This window comes from Mus pahari, chromosome 19 (genome assembly GCF_900095145.1).
Source record: "Mus pahari chromosome 19, PAHARI_EIJ_v1.1, whole genome shotgun sequence".
NCBI classification, from domain to species: Eukaryota; Metazoa; Chordata; class Mammalia; order Rodentia; family Muridae; genus Mus; species Mus pahari.
In genome coordinates, this window is record NC_034608.1 from 48,471,675 (window position 1) to 48,488,612 (window position 16,938).

Here is a 16,938-nt window from a genome sequence, read left to right on the forward strand (position 1 = left end):
TTTTAGAATTCTGTGACGTGCCCTGGGAACAGTACATTAATGAAGATCTTGGCAAAATCAGGGATTTTGTGACTGCAAATAAGTGGACTATGGTTTCTTTTCTTGTAGGCTGTGCTCCTGTGCCTCTTAGACTTATTCCCTGTCCTAGAGAAGGCTCTGCACTGGAAGGGAGATACCACTCGAGTCACTACACACTGTCATGAGGTGCTACAGCTGATCCTCACCCACATGGAGCCAGAGCACCGCCTCCTCCTACGGAGGACCTATGCCAGACACCTGCCAGCGTTCGTGAAGAGGTGAGTGCCTGGGCCTCTGCTCTGGTCATATACCCCACATTCAACTTCTCAGCATGGCGCTTTCTCTTTATCTGTAGGTTGGGGATTCTAACTGTCCGGCACTTGAAGAGGCTGGATCAAGTTATCCTTGGTTATCTGGAGGTTTATGATGAACCAGAAGATGAAACTAGGTTGAAGATACTGGAAACCCTGAAACTTGTCATGCAGTATACTTGGCCCAGGTAAAGCATCCAAACTGACAGATGTGCTAATAGGGAATGCTTTAGCTAATTTTCTCTTCAGAACTTGCCCAGATAAAAATATTCAGGACATGCAATGTATCTGAATCCTTTTTACTTTCTTCATTTCTAGGATACACAGCTACTTCAGATGATTCTATGTGAGCCTCTTTCATCACTAGTAGTTCTAGGTTTTGTCACAATTAAATCACTTTTCTTTCTTAAAAGTTCCAAGGCTGGGTGGGCATTGTGTTACAACCCTTTAATTCCAACACTGAGAAGGCAGATTGAGATCAGCATTATCTATATAGTGAGGTTCAGGCCATCTAGGGCTACAATGATCCTGTCTCAAGAGAGAGGGGGCTGGCGAGATGGCTCAGCGGTTAAGAGCACTGACTGCTCTTCCAAAGGTCCTGAGTTCAAATCCCAGCAACCATATGGTGGCTCATGACCACCCAAAATGAGATCTGACGCCCTCTTCTGGCATGTCTGAAGACAACTACAGTGTATGCATAATAAATCTTTCAAAAAAAAAAAAAAAAAAAAAGAGAGAGGGAGGGAGGGAGAGACAGAGTCAGAGACAGAGAGACACATGGTGGAGGAGGAAGAAAATCATGGTCATGTAAGTTGGGAAACACTGCAGATTTCCTTTTGCTATGGTAAGATAATATGAACACAATTTACAGAAGTTTGGTTTGGGCTCACAGATCCAGAGGGTTCGAGTCCATGACCATCATGGCAGCAGACAGGCAGGTATGGCTGTGGGGCAGAAGCTGAGAGCTCACATCTTGAGACACAAAGAATAGAGAACTAACTGGGAATGAAAGTTAAAACCTTAATGCTCATCCTTACTGTCACACCTAAACTTTTCCAAACAGTTCCACCATCTGAGGATCAGGTACTCAAATAAGAGTCTGTGGGGTCCATTCTCGTTCAACATGCTACAGATGGGCTGACTTTCCAGAGTGTAGTTATAATTTCTATCCAAATACTAAAGGAGAATTAGGGCCGTCGTTCTAGTTGTGTGGGAGAGCACTTGCCTAGTATATACAGCAGTGTAGGTTTGATCCTGATCCTTATCACTGTTCCTCCCTAGAAAGGCAACCTAGAAGTGCTTCAGTAAGCATGTTAGTGTTCATCTCAAGAAGTCTTCAGTCTTGTTGGGGATGGATTGCTTCAGGACAGCCATTCAACATTTGCCAGGGCAGTGACTAGATGCTAAGTTAGGATATGCTTGTTTACAAGACATTCCCTATGTGGCTCAAAGGTGTCAGGAGTAAACTAGAACCTCAACTGTCCAGTCACCTACCAGAAAAGCCAGAGTCCCAGTCTGTTTTGGAGTATATTCTCTTACAAATATACCAGGCATCAAGAAACTTGCCCCAGTTGACAATCTGAGTCACTTGTAACTATATTGCATTTCTTTACCTGTTATCTTTGTCCCCCACTCAACTACAGGAGGATAGACAACCACATCTATTATGCATCCCTGAAGTACTCAGTATCTCTCATTAGGTACATAAGTATTCAGAAAATGGATAGATGTGTAAGTGAAACTGAATGAAGCTAATTTTACATTGGGCCTTCATAGGGTAAAGATATCTAAGAAAGGAAGTATAGGGCGGATAAGGCCGAGCATAGGAAGTGGTAAGCGCAGCCGACTGTAATGAATGGTTGGAGAAATACAAGCCACAGGGAAACACTGAACACTTGTGAGAGGAAAGGGAATGTTTTTGCTAGTCAGTTCTAGGCAGAAATAAGGTTTGTTTATATTTTCCCACAGTATATGTTACTTTCCACCTTTCACTATAGTTTATAAAATTTACCAAGTTAAAGCCTATGACCTAATGGCATGATGTATAGTCAGAATGTTGTATAATGAACACTGTGTCCATTTCTTCAGAAGGATTAACACTTAGAATACGCTAGACTAAAAGCAGGCAAGGAGCCCGAGGTAACATTTGACTTGGTCACCCTGATTTCTCTTTTAAGGCAAGGTTTTGCTCTGCAGTGAAGCTGAGTTCTAGACCCTCCCGTCTCTCTGTGCTGCCAACTGCTGGGATGATGAGCATATACTACTCACTTCCTGCAGACACACCTTAAATCCAGGCTTAAATATCTCTGATTCTAAGAAGGGGGAGGGGAGGCTTGAACAGCAGAGATCCTGACTCTGTTCTCAGATCATGCTGGGGAATCAAGCTTTGGCAGGAAACAGGTTTCTGTTTTTGTTGGTTGTTGATAGGGTCTCACTGTAGCCCTGGCTCTCTGAAACTGGCAGAGATGACCCTGTTTAACACCCCAACGTGTGTATACTCACTGGCACACACAGGCAGTGCTGTAGAATACCAGGAACTTGGGGGCTAGCGGTCTGCAGTCTGTCTGGTCTTGTTTTCAGCAATGAGACAGCAAACATTTGACTTCAGTTTTCCCATGCCTGGAGCAAGTTTCCTAACCCTAACATTCCAGTTTGGAATAGGAAGTCTTTTTCTTCCCAATTCCAGAATTTCCTGCAGAGTTGTGGTCTTACTGAAGGCTCTCCTGAAACTAATATGTGATCTATCGAGGGATACGATTCCTACAACTGAGGCCGCTAAGAGTGCAGTGCTCCAGGAAGCCACAGACTGCCTGATTCTCCTGGACCATTGTTCTCAGGGGCAGGTGAAGGTAAGGCAGGCTGTTTCAGTTGACCTTACTGTCCTAGGTAATGCCAGTGACTGATTGTCATTTATTCTTTGTGTGCCCAACTAAGTTGGCCATGAGCTTAGAGGGTGTTAAGTTAGGTCTTACCTCAGTGCTCTTAAGTTCTGGTGCGAAGGCTGAGCTCTTTTAATGCTGTTTAACCACTTGGAACAAAAAGAGGATCAGATCGAACAAGCAAAAGCTACAAAGATTTTATAAAATTCAGTTCTGAGATTGACAGGACACCTATTTTGTTAGCAGATTGTGTTCTAGACATTGAATTAAAACTAAAGAGGCTATAAGCTTCCAAAGGGTACTTCCTAGAAGTTTGTTAATATTCTTGTGTGTGCTTGTACAGGAAAGGCCAATGTGGGGTTCGTCCTCAAGCAGTCCCTCCCCACTCTTCCTTAAACAGGATCTCACAGGCACTCTCAGGCAGGCTTGGCTGGCTAGCCTGCCCAGTAAGCCCTGGGCTAGGATCTGCCCCAGGAAGCCCTAGGCTCTGCTTGTTTATTCCCCCCTCCTGCAGAGATCAGTCCTGTAGGCTTCTCACTGACGACTCAAGGTTTAACCATGGGATTGAACTCAGGTCCTCGTGTTCATCCCACTGAGCAATCTACCATTTTCCATATACTTAACCTAGTAGAAAATTCTTTCTTTGGTTTCATATTCCACAACATTCTCAAGACCATAGTTTGTGGTATCTATGTGTATTTATATGAAAATCAAAGACTAATTTTTCATTTTTACCACAATTAGAAGTCTCCAGTTTAAAGGAACATGAAAAGAAATCCATACCCCAAATATGTAGAACTAGAGGCTTGCTGTTTTTCAGTTTATTTGGCCATTGCACGGCAGTCCTTGTGTTGGGCCATTTTCCAGCTGAAGGTCCAACTGAAGTGAATGAAGGAGGTTCTTCCGAGCCAGTACTTACAGGCATGGGACAGTTCTTAGTAACACCTGTTCTGATGGAGGCACTCCCCTAGGGCCATGCAGTCTCATCTTTTGAGTATGTGACAGAAAGAGTAAAGGCTGTGGGGAAACAGGTTTCACGGAAATCAATGCCCATTTGCTCTATGTTTCAGGGTCTTCTGGCTAAAATTGTGCTCTCCTGTGAAGACAGCACAGTGGTGAGCTGCATCAGGAAGGTGCAGCAGGGCTCTGCAGATTCTCCTGGCGATGACACTGAAGATGGCTAACCAGCACAAGAGGCTGCTCTCCTTATCCCAGGTCATATGGAGAGTTATGGGGGGCAAAAAAAAAAAATCTATTTTTCTACTAAAATATTGTAAGTTGAAATTTTTATCTCTTCCATTTGTCCGCATAAGAAAAGCTGAGTAAGAAAAAAAATTGAAATCCTGACATTTCTAAGTAATTTAGAAATATTTACAGCCAGTGCCATTCCAGCTCCAGGAACTCATCTGTTAGGTTCCTTGGGTTCAAGCTGTCGCAGCATGTGTTATAAAAATACGCCTCTCAACTCAAGGCTCTTTCACANTCACTCCAGATTTCAGCTCCACTGAAGTGACGTAAATATTAACAATATAAATACTTTAGGGAACAGCACACACGAGAGCGAGCACAGCTGCCAGTGTGAAGGGAANTCATGTGGCTTTGACTTTGGCCATGGGCTCTGTCTCCTGTTCATACTCTATTTCCACGTAGGCCCGTTTTTTCCGCAAAGGTCCTTTCAAGGGTGCTTTGCCTTTGTGTTTGGCCTTATGAGCCTCTTCTTCACTGGCGGATCCATCATCCTGGTCTTCCTCACTGTCAGTATTCAGTTTATCCATATCCTAGTACATAGAAACAGAGAGTCAGACCAGGGAGTGCAAGGCTTCTCCAACGCCCTTCACCGCACACCATGCGTTTGTTCATCTGCTCCTCTGTTCAGATCCCCCCACCCCCACCCCCTTTCCTTGCTGTGGCCACAAGCCATTCTTTGTCCCACAGAGCTCACCTCAAAGTCACTCAGGTCACTCCCCTCTACCTCCTCATCTTCTACAAACTCTCTTTTCCCCACATCCTAGAAGGAAACAAGTACTGGGTTAAGAAAAGGTACTGAAGATCTAGTTCTAACATCTAGGTTTACCTCTTCCCATAAAGTGAGTCAGTCTGCACACACAGCCACCAGAACCTATTACTCTCAAGGTTAACACTTACAAATTAAAAGTAAAAATTAGGGATGTATGTAAAAGTCAACACAGAATCGTCACAAGATACAAAAGGTGATGGAAATAATGTCGCCTCTGAATTACATGAAAACATGGTGTCCTGCAGGTCACTACGTTTCAAAACAAGGCAAACCATACTCACCTCTTCTTCGTCTTCCTCCTCCTCCTCTTCTTCATCTTCAGAGTCACTTTCTGCTTCCTGTTTCTCTAGGGCCTTGTCAAAGGCATGGATGGGGAAGTTGTAGATGTCGCCATACTGAAGAACAAACACAGACCACCTTTAACTATGCTTGAGTATCACACCTTTCCAAGTTCCTCTGCTCTACAACCAGGGGCCAAGTAAGAAAACAGTGATGAACTATGTTTCTACAGTTTTCCAGCCTAGGTACAGAATGCTTTTGTCATTAATAATCTAAGCTGAGAAGCAATGGTGACATTTTTTTAAAGAGACTTTTTTTTTTTTTTAATTTTAAATACCCTTACAAGATTAGAGAAATACACAAAAGCAAAAGCTCAAGGCATTGAGGCTGGGGCGGAGCTCCACACATATGAATTCTCAGGTCCAACACCAATATCATTCACACCGGACATAGTGACAGACACTTATAATACAGCACAGCTGGAGGTAGGAGGACCAAGAATTCACACTCCTCTTTTGCTACATCTTTTGAATCTGAAGCCAATCTGGGATATCGTTAGATATGGTCTCAGAATAACAAGATAAACTGTAGGGAGTGGGAGAGGTTCCAAAATGAATGAGGTGCTGAGTGACTGTATATGCCAGGGACCCCAGAACCCCAGACTCCAAAGGGCAAAGCCTCCTCCCCAGGGATGGCAAAGCCACCCTCTGCTCTGAGTGCAAACGTTGACAGGTGTGGAGAAAATGTGTCACAGTTCAGCCTCCCCCAGGATTTAGGGTCTGAAGTATCCCCACTAGAGATACTGCTACTGAGATTAGCTTAACCTGTCTCCTTAACCTAGTCGTATCCATAAACCTGCGTCCTTATTTATCGATAATAAGCCATTCCCTTGTACAGCTTTATGCAATAACCTGTCTCCCTGAGTTGTCAGCTCTGTATAATAAAATGCTGCCAAACATCCAAGAGACTCAGCCTTGTCTCCCAAGTCCATCTCAGCACAGCTTTCTGCCTGTCTTTTCATCCCTTTGCTGCCCAGAGTCAGGCCTGTGCCTGGAGGCTATGCATGGACGGGAAAACAAAACGAAACCCAGAAAACCCAAACCTCTGACTGCTTAGGATGAGTCATATACAACTGTAGATGAGTTATATACAACTGTTAAGCTTGGAAACGTCAGCTAGAGGTAACAGCCAAGAGGAAAGTCTCATCAGGAAGACAGGCCTACACAGACTTGCTTTACTCTGTGGACAAACTGGGTGCAAAGGCTATCTGTGGTATTTTACAAATACTGCACTTTTCGTATTTCCTAGCAGGTAAGAAAACCCTTGTCCCAGTACTACTAGGTTTCTCACCGTATCTTGTTTCAGTCTCTCCAGCAATTCCTTCTCAATAGCATTGTCCAGCTGGGCAGCTATTAATGCTTTTTCCTGTAAGAAAAGACCAAACCGTTACTCCATCAGAACTCACTTTCCAGCCTGTACACATATAGTCGCCCATTCTTAATAATGGTATGATGTGGTTATACACTAGCAAGGCTTTTGCTTTTCTAGCCAGATACACTTCTTCCTCTCTCACAGCCTCTTGGGAGCTTTTCGATTAGAAGTTCCCTTCTATAATTTGCATAAATGTATCAAATAAATAAAATGAAAATAATTCTTATGACTTCAGCAATAAACTCTGAATAACTAACAAATAAATAACTCTGAATTTCTTTTTTTTTTTTTTTAAAGTTTTACTTATTATTTAATCTATATTTGCATGTACACCTGCATACCAGAAGGGGGCATCAGATTTCATTATGAGATGGCTGTGAGCCACCATGTGGTTGCTGGGAATTGAACTCAGGACCTCTGGAAGGGCAGCCAGTGCTCTTAACCACTGAGCCATCTCTCCAGCCCAACTCTGAATTTCTAACAAACCCTTGATAGATGTATTATATATATTGGCTTATATACATTTAATAATGTCACATGGGCCGAGGTAGATGGCTCAGTGAGTGAAATGCCTGACTCGAACATGTGAGGACCGACCTGAGTCTGAACTCTCAGACACAGGTAGAAAACCAGGCATGATGGCTTACACCTATAATGGGACCAACAGCAAGAGAGGAGGCATGGGGAGGTGGATCCCTAGAAGTTTGTGGAAAAGATCCTGGCCCACAGAGTCCGAGCCAGTAAAAGATCTCCTCTCAAACAAAACCTCGAAGGAGCCTGAGGACTGTCACCCAATTTCCACACGCATGCTATGCCATGCATGTGTGCAGTGCAGACACACTAAGTAAGAAATACATTAGGTGGATACAAAAGAAGTTCAAAAAGTACTTAATAATGAGTCCTCTGAATTCACACAGAAAAAGTGTATTTTATTCTGAAATGTCTGCAAAAATGTCTGAGAGTAAGGGAATATGGAAACTTACTAGCTGGTCTTGAATAAAAATAGGTGCATAATTAGCAAAGAGTAAAAACCTGACAGTGACTGTAGTCTTCACTCATATAACCTGTGTGTGGTGATACACACCTGTTATCCCAGGCCAGTTTAGGGCACAGAGTAAGATGATGTCTTGGACACCAATGAAATAGTACATTTGAGACAGAAAACGTCACATAATGAGTGAGAATAAAAGTACAAGTATTCCGGAAGAAGGTGCCCCTTAAAAGGACAGGACAGAGCGGCAAACGCCGAAGACTGCAGATGGACTTGTTGGGAAGAGCTGACTCCCAAGTGTAGGTCCTGATGACCAGGGAAGCTCAGCTCAACTGTCACTCTCAGTGAGATGGCCCGACAGACTATGCTCTGGGCAAAGCTGGAAGAGCAGGCCTTCTTCATGCATTACCATCACCATCCTTTAGGAACCAAACCACCCAGGTTATTTGAGAGCACCTTAATCTGAGATCAACATGTATCCAGTTTTTGTTTTGTTAAAAACAAACAAATAAACAAGCAATCTCACAATCAAATTTTCTAAATAATAAAACCAAAATAGCCACAAGGCTAAAGATATTGTCTAAACTCTGCAGAAGGTAATAAAGTATGAGACAGAAAATGTCAAAGTCTAAATTATGGAATGTTTTGACTTGAAGACTTAGATAGAGCTGCCTATGATACTTTTTATTATACTCAAAACACCTCAGAGTACCTATTTTCAGCCTTCAGTGAAAATCTTAAAAATCTGAAGATACAAAGAGGCCAACTGCCCCATTAGTGACTCGTTATTATGAATCTCATGCAATAAACAACTTTCTTACACAACAATCAATATAGAAGCCATGTAAACATCAGAACAACATATTACCTCTCTTCGTTTTTCCCTTCGTTCAACCTTCTTACTCAAAGGAACAAGTTTCTTCCTAGCAGAAATCAAATACATTATTAGAAAATTCAAGTTCATTTTAAAGATAAAAATTAGAATTGATTTTTTTGCTGCTCAGATCCATATAGTATGTAAGATCCTAGGTAGTCCAGCTCCGTGACTGAACAGGCGCCTGACACAGGCACATGTTTCTACAGCCGAGGTAGCCACTCGCATTAGTAATTCAGCATGGAGGGTGAGGCAGCGGGCTCTCTGACTTGAAAGCTACAAAGGAAGTTCCAGGCCAGCTTGACTACAAGGTGAAATGTTGTTTTAACCCTGTGCCAAGTCAGGTATTTTGACATGTATTTTTTTAAAGACTTATTTATTTATTTAATGTAGGGCATCAGAACCCAGTTACAGATGTGAGCCATCATCTGTGGCGGTTGCTGGGAACTGAACTCAGCACCTCAGGAAGAGCAGTTAGTGATCTTAACCACAACAGTCCCTTTGACATGGATTTTAATGTGGTCATTTTTGTTTAGGTTCACTATAGTAAGATCAATGCTTCAATGAACAAAGAAAAATGAATTTTCTGAAAAAGATTCACATGATCTTTAACATGCTCTGCTAGTCTCAATAAAAAAGCCTCCATCTTTACACTCTTTTTGTTGTTGTTGTTTTCCAGACAGGGTTTCTCTGTGTGTGTAGCCCTGGCTGTCCTGGAACTCACTCTGTAGACCAGGCTGGCCTTGAACTCAGAAATCCACCTGCCTCTGTCTCCCAAGTGCTGGGATTAAAGGTGTGCTATTTAGGCCTATGGGTTTTACATCATTAAGGTAGTTTTCAATTACTGAGTATAGTTCACACTCCTTTTAATCACATTTTAAAATCTTTAATCTTAGCTTTTCTCAGGGAATCACAAAGAATTTCCAGGTAGCCAGGGTTATCACATATTCTGTTTTTAAATCCTGCAGAACCACTGGACACACCTTTAATCCAAAGTTTTTCTTGGCACATCATCAGATTAGTCATAGCTGAATTTAGGAGGAAAACATGGTTTGTGACATGGTCCAGAGACAGTAATAGAGCAAACAACAAACAAGCCAAGTCGGGCGGTGGTGGCACACACCTTTAATCCCAGCACTTGGGAGGCAGAGTCAGGAGGATTTCTGAGTTTGAGGACAGCCTGGTCTACAGAGTGAGTTCCAGAGCAGCCAGGACTATAAAGAGAAACCCTGTCTCGAAAAGCAAAAACAAACAAACAAAGACGAACAAGTCTATCCTTACCGTCGCTTAAGTGTGAGTTTTCTGATTCGAATCAGGTACTGGGTTATCTTGGTAAACCTCTGCTTACACTTGTGTCTGATAAAGCGGGGCCAGTAGATCAGATTTTCATCTATTTGTTCCAGTGCTTTCTCATAGTTTTTACTAAGCCGGACCTGTGGAACAGAAAGAGAAACAGAGGGGAAGGGCAAATCACGTTAGGTCTTCACTGTCAGCCCCGGTATCGATGAGGGTGGCTTTCAAGTGTAGAGATGGCCTACATGACAATTTTGCTTTTGCCCAATGGTCACTACGGTTTTCTCACTGAGTCTTACCCGTTCCCAGAGACGCCTAGGGAAAGCCGCTCGCTCTATAACTTTCATGTACAGGTAGCACTGCCCTGAAGAGAAGTTAGACAGCTTTATTACTGTTCACAGAGACCAGGTCATCCGTTTATAAACTGTTGTGTAGCTGCCGTACCTTTCTCTTCTTTGACGGTGGCGTACTGACTATTTGCCAGGGGACAGGACGACCGGTTGCACAGACCAGTCAGACTGTACTCATTTCTGCAAAAGCCCTGAGTCTTGGTTCTAGGAGGCAAGGAAATAAATGTTTATACAACCAAGTGGGCGGCCGAACACATTTTAGTCCAGGCTGCAATCGACTCACCTTATTTTGAAAGAACAAAATTGCTTGTTTCCTAGTGTATTCCAGATTACCTGCAAGACAGAAAGAAAACCCTTTTGCTCTGGCCCCAAAGACGCTGTTTAATATAAAAAGAGGCCGTGCTCTCTGGCCTGCATCTGGTGCGCCATGGCTGAATCCTTGCCCTCAACTGTAGGCTCCAGCACCAGCGCCAAAACGCAAATGCACACGACGATGGGGACCATGTCAGCGCACATTGCTGGGTGCCTCACTGAGGAAAGGGTCTTTAGGGAACGAAAAGAAGGAGCTATCCTTTAACAGGCCTCACTCGTTCCCTTAACACAGTAACATGAATTCATATATTCTTGTAAACAACAAAATCCCAAGAAAAACCTAAATGCAGATATAACCGTACCCTATCACTCAGCAATACACGTTCACTAATAGTACCTACTTCCCCAGAATTCTTTTCAATACCTACATACATTCTAGCATCTGTAGTATGCCCTTATGTATAGTGTGAACAAAGTGAGCCCTATCACATTTACATTGTAACTCTTCTCACTGGTGTTCATTAGCCATTGACCAAGTCTGCACAGTACTAGATACTTAGATACACATATACCACCATCACCACGACCTTATTACCCACTACCACGGCTCTAAAGTAAAGGCACTGCGGTCCCCAAGCCCTGACAGTACAACCCCTCGGGTGTTTGCTGGATGAGAGTCCTGTCCTACAGTCCTTACATCACAGAACCTGGTGAGGTGCAAAGTATATAAACAGTGCATCAAGTTGCAATCACTAAAACCACATATGGGGGCGTGAGCATAAAGGTCTCTAGATGGAAGAGCCAAGAAAGTAGTTAACATGGGGGGATGATGGCCCAAAGATTAAAACACATGTTGGGAATTTATCAGGGGTATGGGGGTGTAGGAAACGAGAAGTGGAGTGGGGGTATCATTCAGCTTCGTGGCTTTTACACAGCATTTGGTCAGACCTCTTTCTTGGGCACCACATTTGTCTGTGCGTCCGGCTGCCCACTTAACATCTCTAAAAGGATCCTGATGGTTAACACACTCCAGTGCAACTCTCTGTACGGTGCTCTTCTAAAAAAAAATACAACAGTTCTCCCCAGTTCCCACTAAAAACGACCTGAAACCATGTCCTTCAAGGTTCTCCCTGACCTTGTCCGGGCAAGCCTATCAAAGCCAGCCTCCCCCTCATCCTCTGGATTCCTGTAACAAGTCCTTCCCTAGCTCCCATCTTTGTACCTTTACTGTTCTACGGCTCTTCAGTGGCTGCCTCAGTCCCAACTCGGGGGTCTTTAGTCCAATGTGACGGGTCTACCGCTCTCTTTCTCCATTACTCCTCTTTCATAGTACTGTTATTCCCCATCCCCAGAGTGCTCATGAGAGCAGAGGGTTTTGTTTTGTTTTTTTTTTTTTTTTAATGTCTTTTGTCCGACTGTTAACAACCAATCATCACACAGAACCTACACCAGTCGGATACTTGCTATGTACACACAACTCCTGTAACCAGACAAGCGAAGTCTTACTTCCGAAACTACGCCTCGGGCAGAGAGCAGAGCAAGATAAAGAGAAGCCTCACACGGGAGAGGTAGCGCTCATGGAGGAGTTCCCTAAGCACGGATTCAAAACATGGCATCTCTCCCGCCTTGCCATCCCCGAGACAACTGCCGTTCCGATGGCAGCTGGCACAAGGGGCTTCACTGCCAAGAACCAGGGACTAAGGAAGCCGATCCGGCGGGCTGGGGCTGGGGTGGCCTGGCCTTTTACCCCCGCGTGGGAAGCCACTCTCGGGAATCGGGGTTCTGCAAGTCTGGCCATCCGAGAGACTCGGGCCAGGCTGGGTGTGCCGGACTGAATCCTCAATGAGCGAAATGCCGCGCTAAACCCCAGGGCGCCAGGGCGAGAGGAGGGGAAACTCACATCGTCCGACTGCATGGTGCCGGCGGCTCAGCTCGCCGCGTTAGGAAGGACCAGGGAAGCAGCCACGCTTCTTCCGCGGAGCCACTTCCGGAGAGCCACTACCCTATCGCGAGAACGTCTCAGTGTCCCAGAAGCCCGTGACGGTCCCCGGGCGCAATGAGCATGCGCGCTTCCGCGCCACGCCTCGCCAGGATCCTAGAGTGCTCGCCTCGGGCATCCCTTGCCCTAGGGGCGCAGCTAGCGTCTTGCTCCGATGTCTGTGTCTCTGTCCTGCTACCTAAGTGGACGTGCTCCAAATCTCTAAAAAGCGGGGCGTCTTCGTCCTCTCTAACCCAAGGCGCGCCCCCGAGTCCCTTGTGCACGCGCGGGGCTTTAATGCTAATTCCCGTCCTATTTCTGGGCTGTGGCCGCGAGCCTGGAAAGCCTGAAGCTGTCAGCTCTTTTAACAACCTGCGGGAACTTCTAGCAGCCATCTCCGTTCTTACTTTGAAACACACACGGCAGTGTCGTTATAGGGAAACAACAACAACAGATAACAAACGAAAAAAACCTAATTGCATGTGACCCTAAAACGGACAGATTCTCCTGTCGCTGTCGCTGTCGCTGCCTTGCTCCTTCTGTAGGGATCAAACTCAGATTACAGGCTCACACACCTTCCTGAGCCATTATCCAGGCCTCAGAAAAGTGCTTTTAAAAGGTCAGCAGGAGTGATAATAAAATGAGGTTTGCTTTCCTAGTTCTCCCTCCTGAAAGCCATTCAAAGTAGCTGAAGTGATTTTGAAGCAATTGCCATGTGCCAAATATAGTCCTGGCGTCTAGAGATAGAGCAATGAAGAGGGAAAATGTTCTACACCCTCAAGGTCCTTAGTAATGGGATTCAGATACTTGTACCATATACTGTATAATATAATGTTTAAGTACTGCGAAGTGTTGTAAAAGCAGCGAGGCAGCTGTGAACACTCTCAGCTAGTGGGGAGGTTGGTTCGGGAGGAGCTTGAGACCAACTTGAGTTTTACAGGGAGGTCACAGCCCAATGCTGGCAACGATAATGATGAGGATAACGCAAAGTAAGTTAGTGGAGACAGGTTCTTTTAGAAAAGTTTATATGTAGCAGAGGATGGCCTAGTCGGTCATCAATGGGAGGAGAGGCCCTAGATCCTGTGAAGGTTCTATGCCCCAGTATAGGGGAATGCCAGGACCAGTGGGTGGGTTGGGGAGCAGGGGGAGCGGGGAGGGGATAGGGGATTTTCAGAAGGGAAACTAGGAAAGGGGATAACATTTGAAATGCAAATAAAGAAGATATCTTAAAAAAAAAAAGAAAGAAAAAAGAAAAAGAAAGGTTTATTGGGAGAAAGCCATAGAAGTGATAACTAGGTAGAGAATTACAATGTGGCATCAGGGTGTAAGTATGCCTTTTAAGGAAAAATAATGGAGAGCCCTACATTTAAGGAGATGGTTGGAGTAAAGGCGGACAAGGGGAAAGTGTGGGCTAGAGAAGGGAAAGCAAGAGGAAAGATCAGTAGGAAATTAAACCAGGAGGAACCCAGACCCAAAGTATATGCAGCCTTGCAGTACAGCCAAGTATATGAACTTTGTGGTAAACGTCTGGGGTCTGCTAGCTAAATTGCATCTCTGATGAAACAGTAACAGTATGGTGGCATGGTATTGTTTCCCCTCACAGCTCTTAAACTGAGTGTGGGTGCAACCAACAGTGTGGTTGGCCTTGAGTGTGGTTGTAGGGAACCCAGTGCCTTAATCATGCTAGGCAAGGTTCTACCATTGAGCAACACCTGTCACGCTCCCCCCCACCCCCAACCTATCTTGAGTTATATCTGACTGCCTATTTGTTTTTTGAGACAGAGTGTCACTGTAACACAGGTTGGCCTGCAACTCACTGTATAGCAACCCAGGCTGACCTCACACATGTGAGCGCAATCCTCCTGCCTCTCCACCTTCTCCCCTGGGATTACAAATGTGAGCCCCAACATTGAGATGTGAATAATTTCTTTTAAAGATTTATTTATTTTATTTTATTTTATTTATATGAGTATCCTTTAGCTGTCTTCAGACACACCAGAAGAGGGCATCAGATCTCATTACAGATAGTTGTGAGCCACCATGTGGTTGCTGGGAATTGAACTCAGGACCTATGGAAGAGCAGTCAGTGCTCTTAACTGCTGAGCCATCTCACGCTGCTGAGCTGTGAATAATTTTAAAAGGTGGTGGCATCCACTGCCTCTAAGGAGTAAGGTATCCTTCCACAATGCACCCGCCTAACTACGAGGTCCAAAGAGGCCAAATAAAGGGATACAATTCCCTGAGAAGATTACGAACTTCACACAGCAGTGTGTAATGGTGCCAGGTTACACTGAGAAAATAGTGGGACAGAATAGAGAGCCAGGAACATTTCCACCCACTGGAGGAAAGCAGGCTCACGAGAATTTGCATTGCGTCAGAGAGAGTGTCACTACAGTGTTGATGGGACAATAGGTCACTTACGTGACAAAACTCACAGAAAGCTACACTAAGGCCATCCTAACTGAAGAAAGGGAAGTGGGAAGTGGGATAATATTCTTTTAAGTGCTGGGGGAAACGTTCACTTAGAACCATCTGCCCAGGTAAAAAGTTCCTTAAGAATGAAGGGGAAAAAAAATTCATATGACAGGTTCTGATAAAGGAAAACCATGAGAAATAATTGGTACAAGGAAACCTACAAGAATGGTTTTCCAAATTTTGGAATCTGCGGGGAAAACGATGCCTAGCACTTGGGAAGTTCTTCACCTCTGAAGCTTTAGCTTGTGCCTGGTGTATAAACTGAAGACATGACAACTCCAAGGGATGACTGAGGGGAAGGCTTTTACTCTGTAGATATGAGGGATAATACAGCCAGAGGCATCTGGGAGAATCCAGAACACAGAGAGAAAGGAGTAGACTGGACATGGCCAGCAGATTGCACCAGACCGTGAGGGGAGACAGAGCGAGAGAGGAAGAGAAAGGGACCGAGAGGGGCAGAGAAGAGGCCAAGAGAGCACAGCCAACATACAAGGATGAGGAGCTGGAGAAGTTTACAGTAGAGGGTGGGGCGAGACGAGCCACAAGTACTGAATAAGCCTGGGAACTACCACGTGCTTTAGTAAGCAGTGTATCTCACATGTAGCCTTTAGTCCCTTCAGTCAGTGAGGAAGAAATGGGTCCTTTGGTAGAGGAGAACGTGGAGAATGTGGGGGAGTAGAGTTTCCTTTGGACCTGACACCTGGTAATGAAGGCAGCGCGTGTGATGTTACATATTGTGGTTCCAAAAGACACACAACAGAGCTTTCACCTCACGCGGAGTTGTGTCATTCATGCTGACTGAGCGGGGACAGGAAATGTGATTCTGGTTGTCCTCCATGATGTGTCCCAAAGTGAAAATGATCTCACAAAGTTTTTTTTTTTTTTTTTTTTTTTTTTTTNCAGAAATCCACCTGCCTCTGCCTCCCAAGTGCTGGGATTAAAGGCGTGCGCCACCACGCCCGGCCTTCTCACAAAGTTTTTACAACTATGCAACAACAAAAGATGTTGTGAGGCCAGGCGTTTTCCAGATTCACTGGGAGAAGCATTAGGCGTGGGTTACAGCAAAGCAAGGGAATCTCTGTTATAGGCTTTGGATGCTATCGTGTGACCCGTCTTAGCTTTTCATGAGGTTCCATCAATCAGTCTTGTGGAATCATTACCATGGATGTGTCCCCCCCTCCCCAGGGTGCACTAGGTCACATGGAAGACTAAAACAATTATAAATTGTAAAACGCTAGAGCAGGCCTAGTGGTTTGAACAAGAATGGTCCCCATAGACTCATACTCGAATGCTTGATCTCCAGTTGTCGGAATTGTTTGAGAAGGACTAGAAGGTGTGGCCTTGTTGGAAGAGGTTTGTCACTGGCATTGGGCTTTGATGTTTCAAAAGCCCACACCATTCCCAGTTAACTTGCTCTCTGTCTCATGCTTGCAGATCAGATGTAAGCTCTCATCTACAGTTTCAGTATCATGGCTGACATTTCTCTACCATTATGGTTATGAAGTCTATATAATCCTCGAGAAACCATAAATGTCAAATTAAATGTTTTGTTTTGTTTTGTTTTGTTTTTTATAATAAGTTGCCTCAGTCCCGGTGTTATGCCACAGCAATTGACAAAAAGCAAAAGTACCCAAGACAGCAGGTGAAGTGAAATAAGGCTTCTACATTTCACTCAGACTGGAAGGTGACAATAGCAAGCACTACAATTTTAGGTATATGTCAAATAAGAC

At 44.5% G+C, this 16,938-nt stretch overlaps 2 protein-coding genes across 2 annotated transcripts in view; one reads left to right on the forward strand and one right to left on the reverse strand.

Annotated features, from left to right (window-relative positions):
• Window positions 1-4,492, forward strand: part of Tti2 (TELO2 interacting protein 2) — a 9,577-nt gene extending 5,085 nt beyond the window's left edge. The window contains exons 4-7 of the mRNA XM_021219199.1: window positions 109-296; window positions 374-517; window positions 3,016-3,178; window positions 4,279-4,492. Of these exons, the coding sequence (XP_021074858.1) occupies window positions 109-296; window positions 374-517; window positions 3,016-3,178; window positions 4,279-4,392 (609 nt within the window). The 3' untranslated portion in view covers window positions 4,393-4,492. The remainder of the gene's footprint in view (window positions 1-108; window positions 297-373; window positions 518-3,015; window positions 3,179-4,278) is intronic.
• Window positions 4,392-12,755, reverse strand: Mak16 (MAK16 homolog). Its single transcript, XM_021219200.2, has 10 exons — window positions 12,656-12,755; window positions 10,727-10,776; window positions 10,538-10,647; window positions 10,393-10,457; window positions 10,082-10,233; window positions 8,795-8,849; window positions 6,855-6,929; window positions 5,507-5,620; window positions 5,151-5,216; window positions 4,392-4,986 (listed from the first exon to the last, which is right to left on the reverse strand). The coding sequence occupies exons 1-10, from the start codon at window positions 12,668-12,670 to the stop codon at window positions 4,798-4,800; spliced, it is 891 nt and encodes a 296-aa protein (XP_021074859.1). The 5' UTR covers window positions 12,671-12,755; the 3' UTR covers window positions 4,392-4,797.
• Window positions 12,756-16,938: the final 4,183 nt, after the last annotated feature.

Coding starts and splice junctions, on each gene's coding strand:
- Mak16 (XM_021219200.2), bottom strand. Junction 10,648..10,726: donor TTTTGTTCTTTCAAAATAAG/GTGAGTCGATTG, acceptor CTTGCCTCCTAG/AACCAAGACTCAGGGCTTTT. Junction 10,234..10,392: donor CTAGGCGTCTCTGGGAACGG/GTAAGACTCAGT, acceptor TCTGTTCCACAG/GTCCGGCTTAGTAAAAACTA.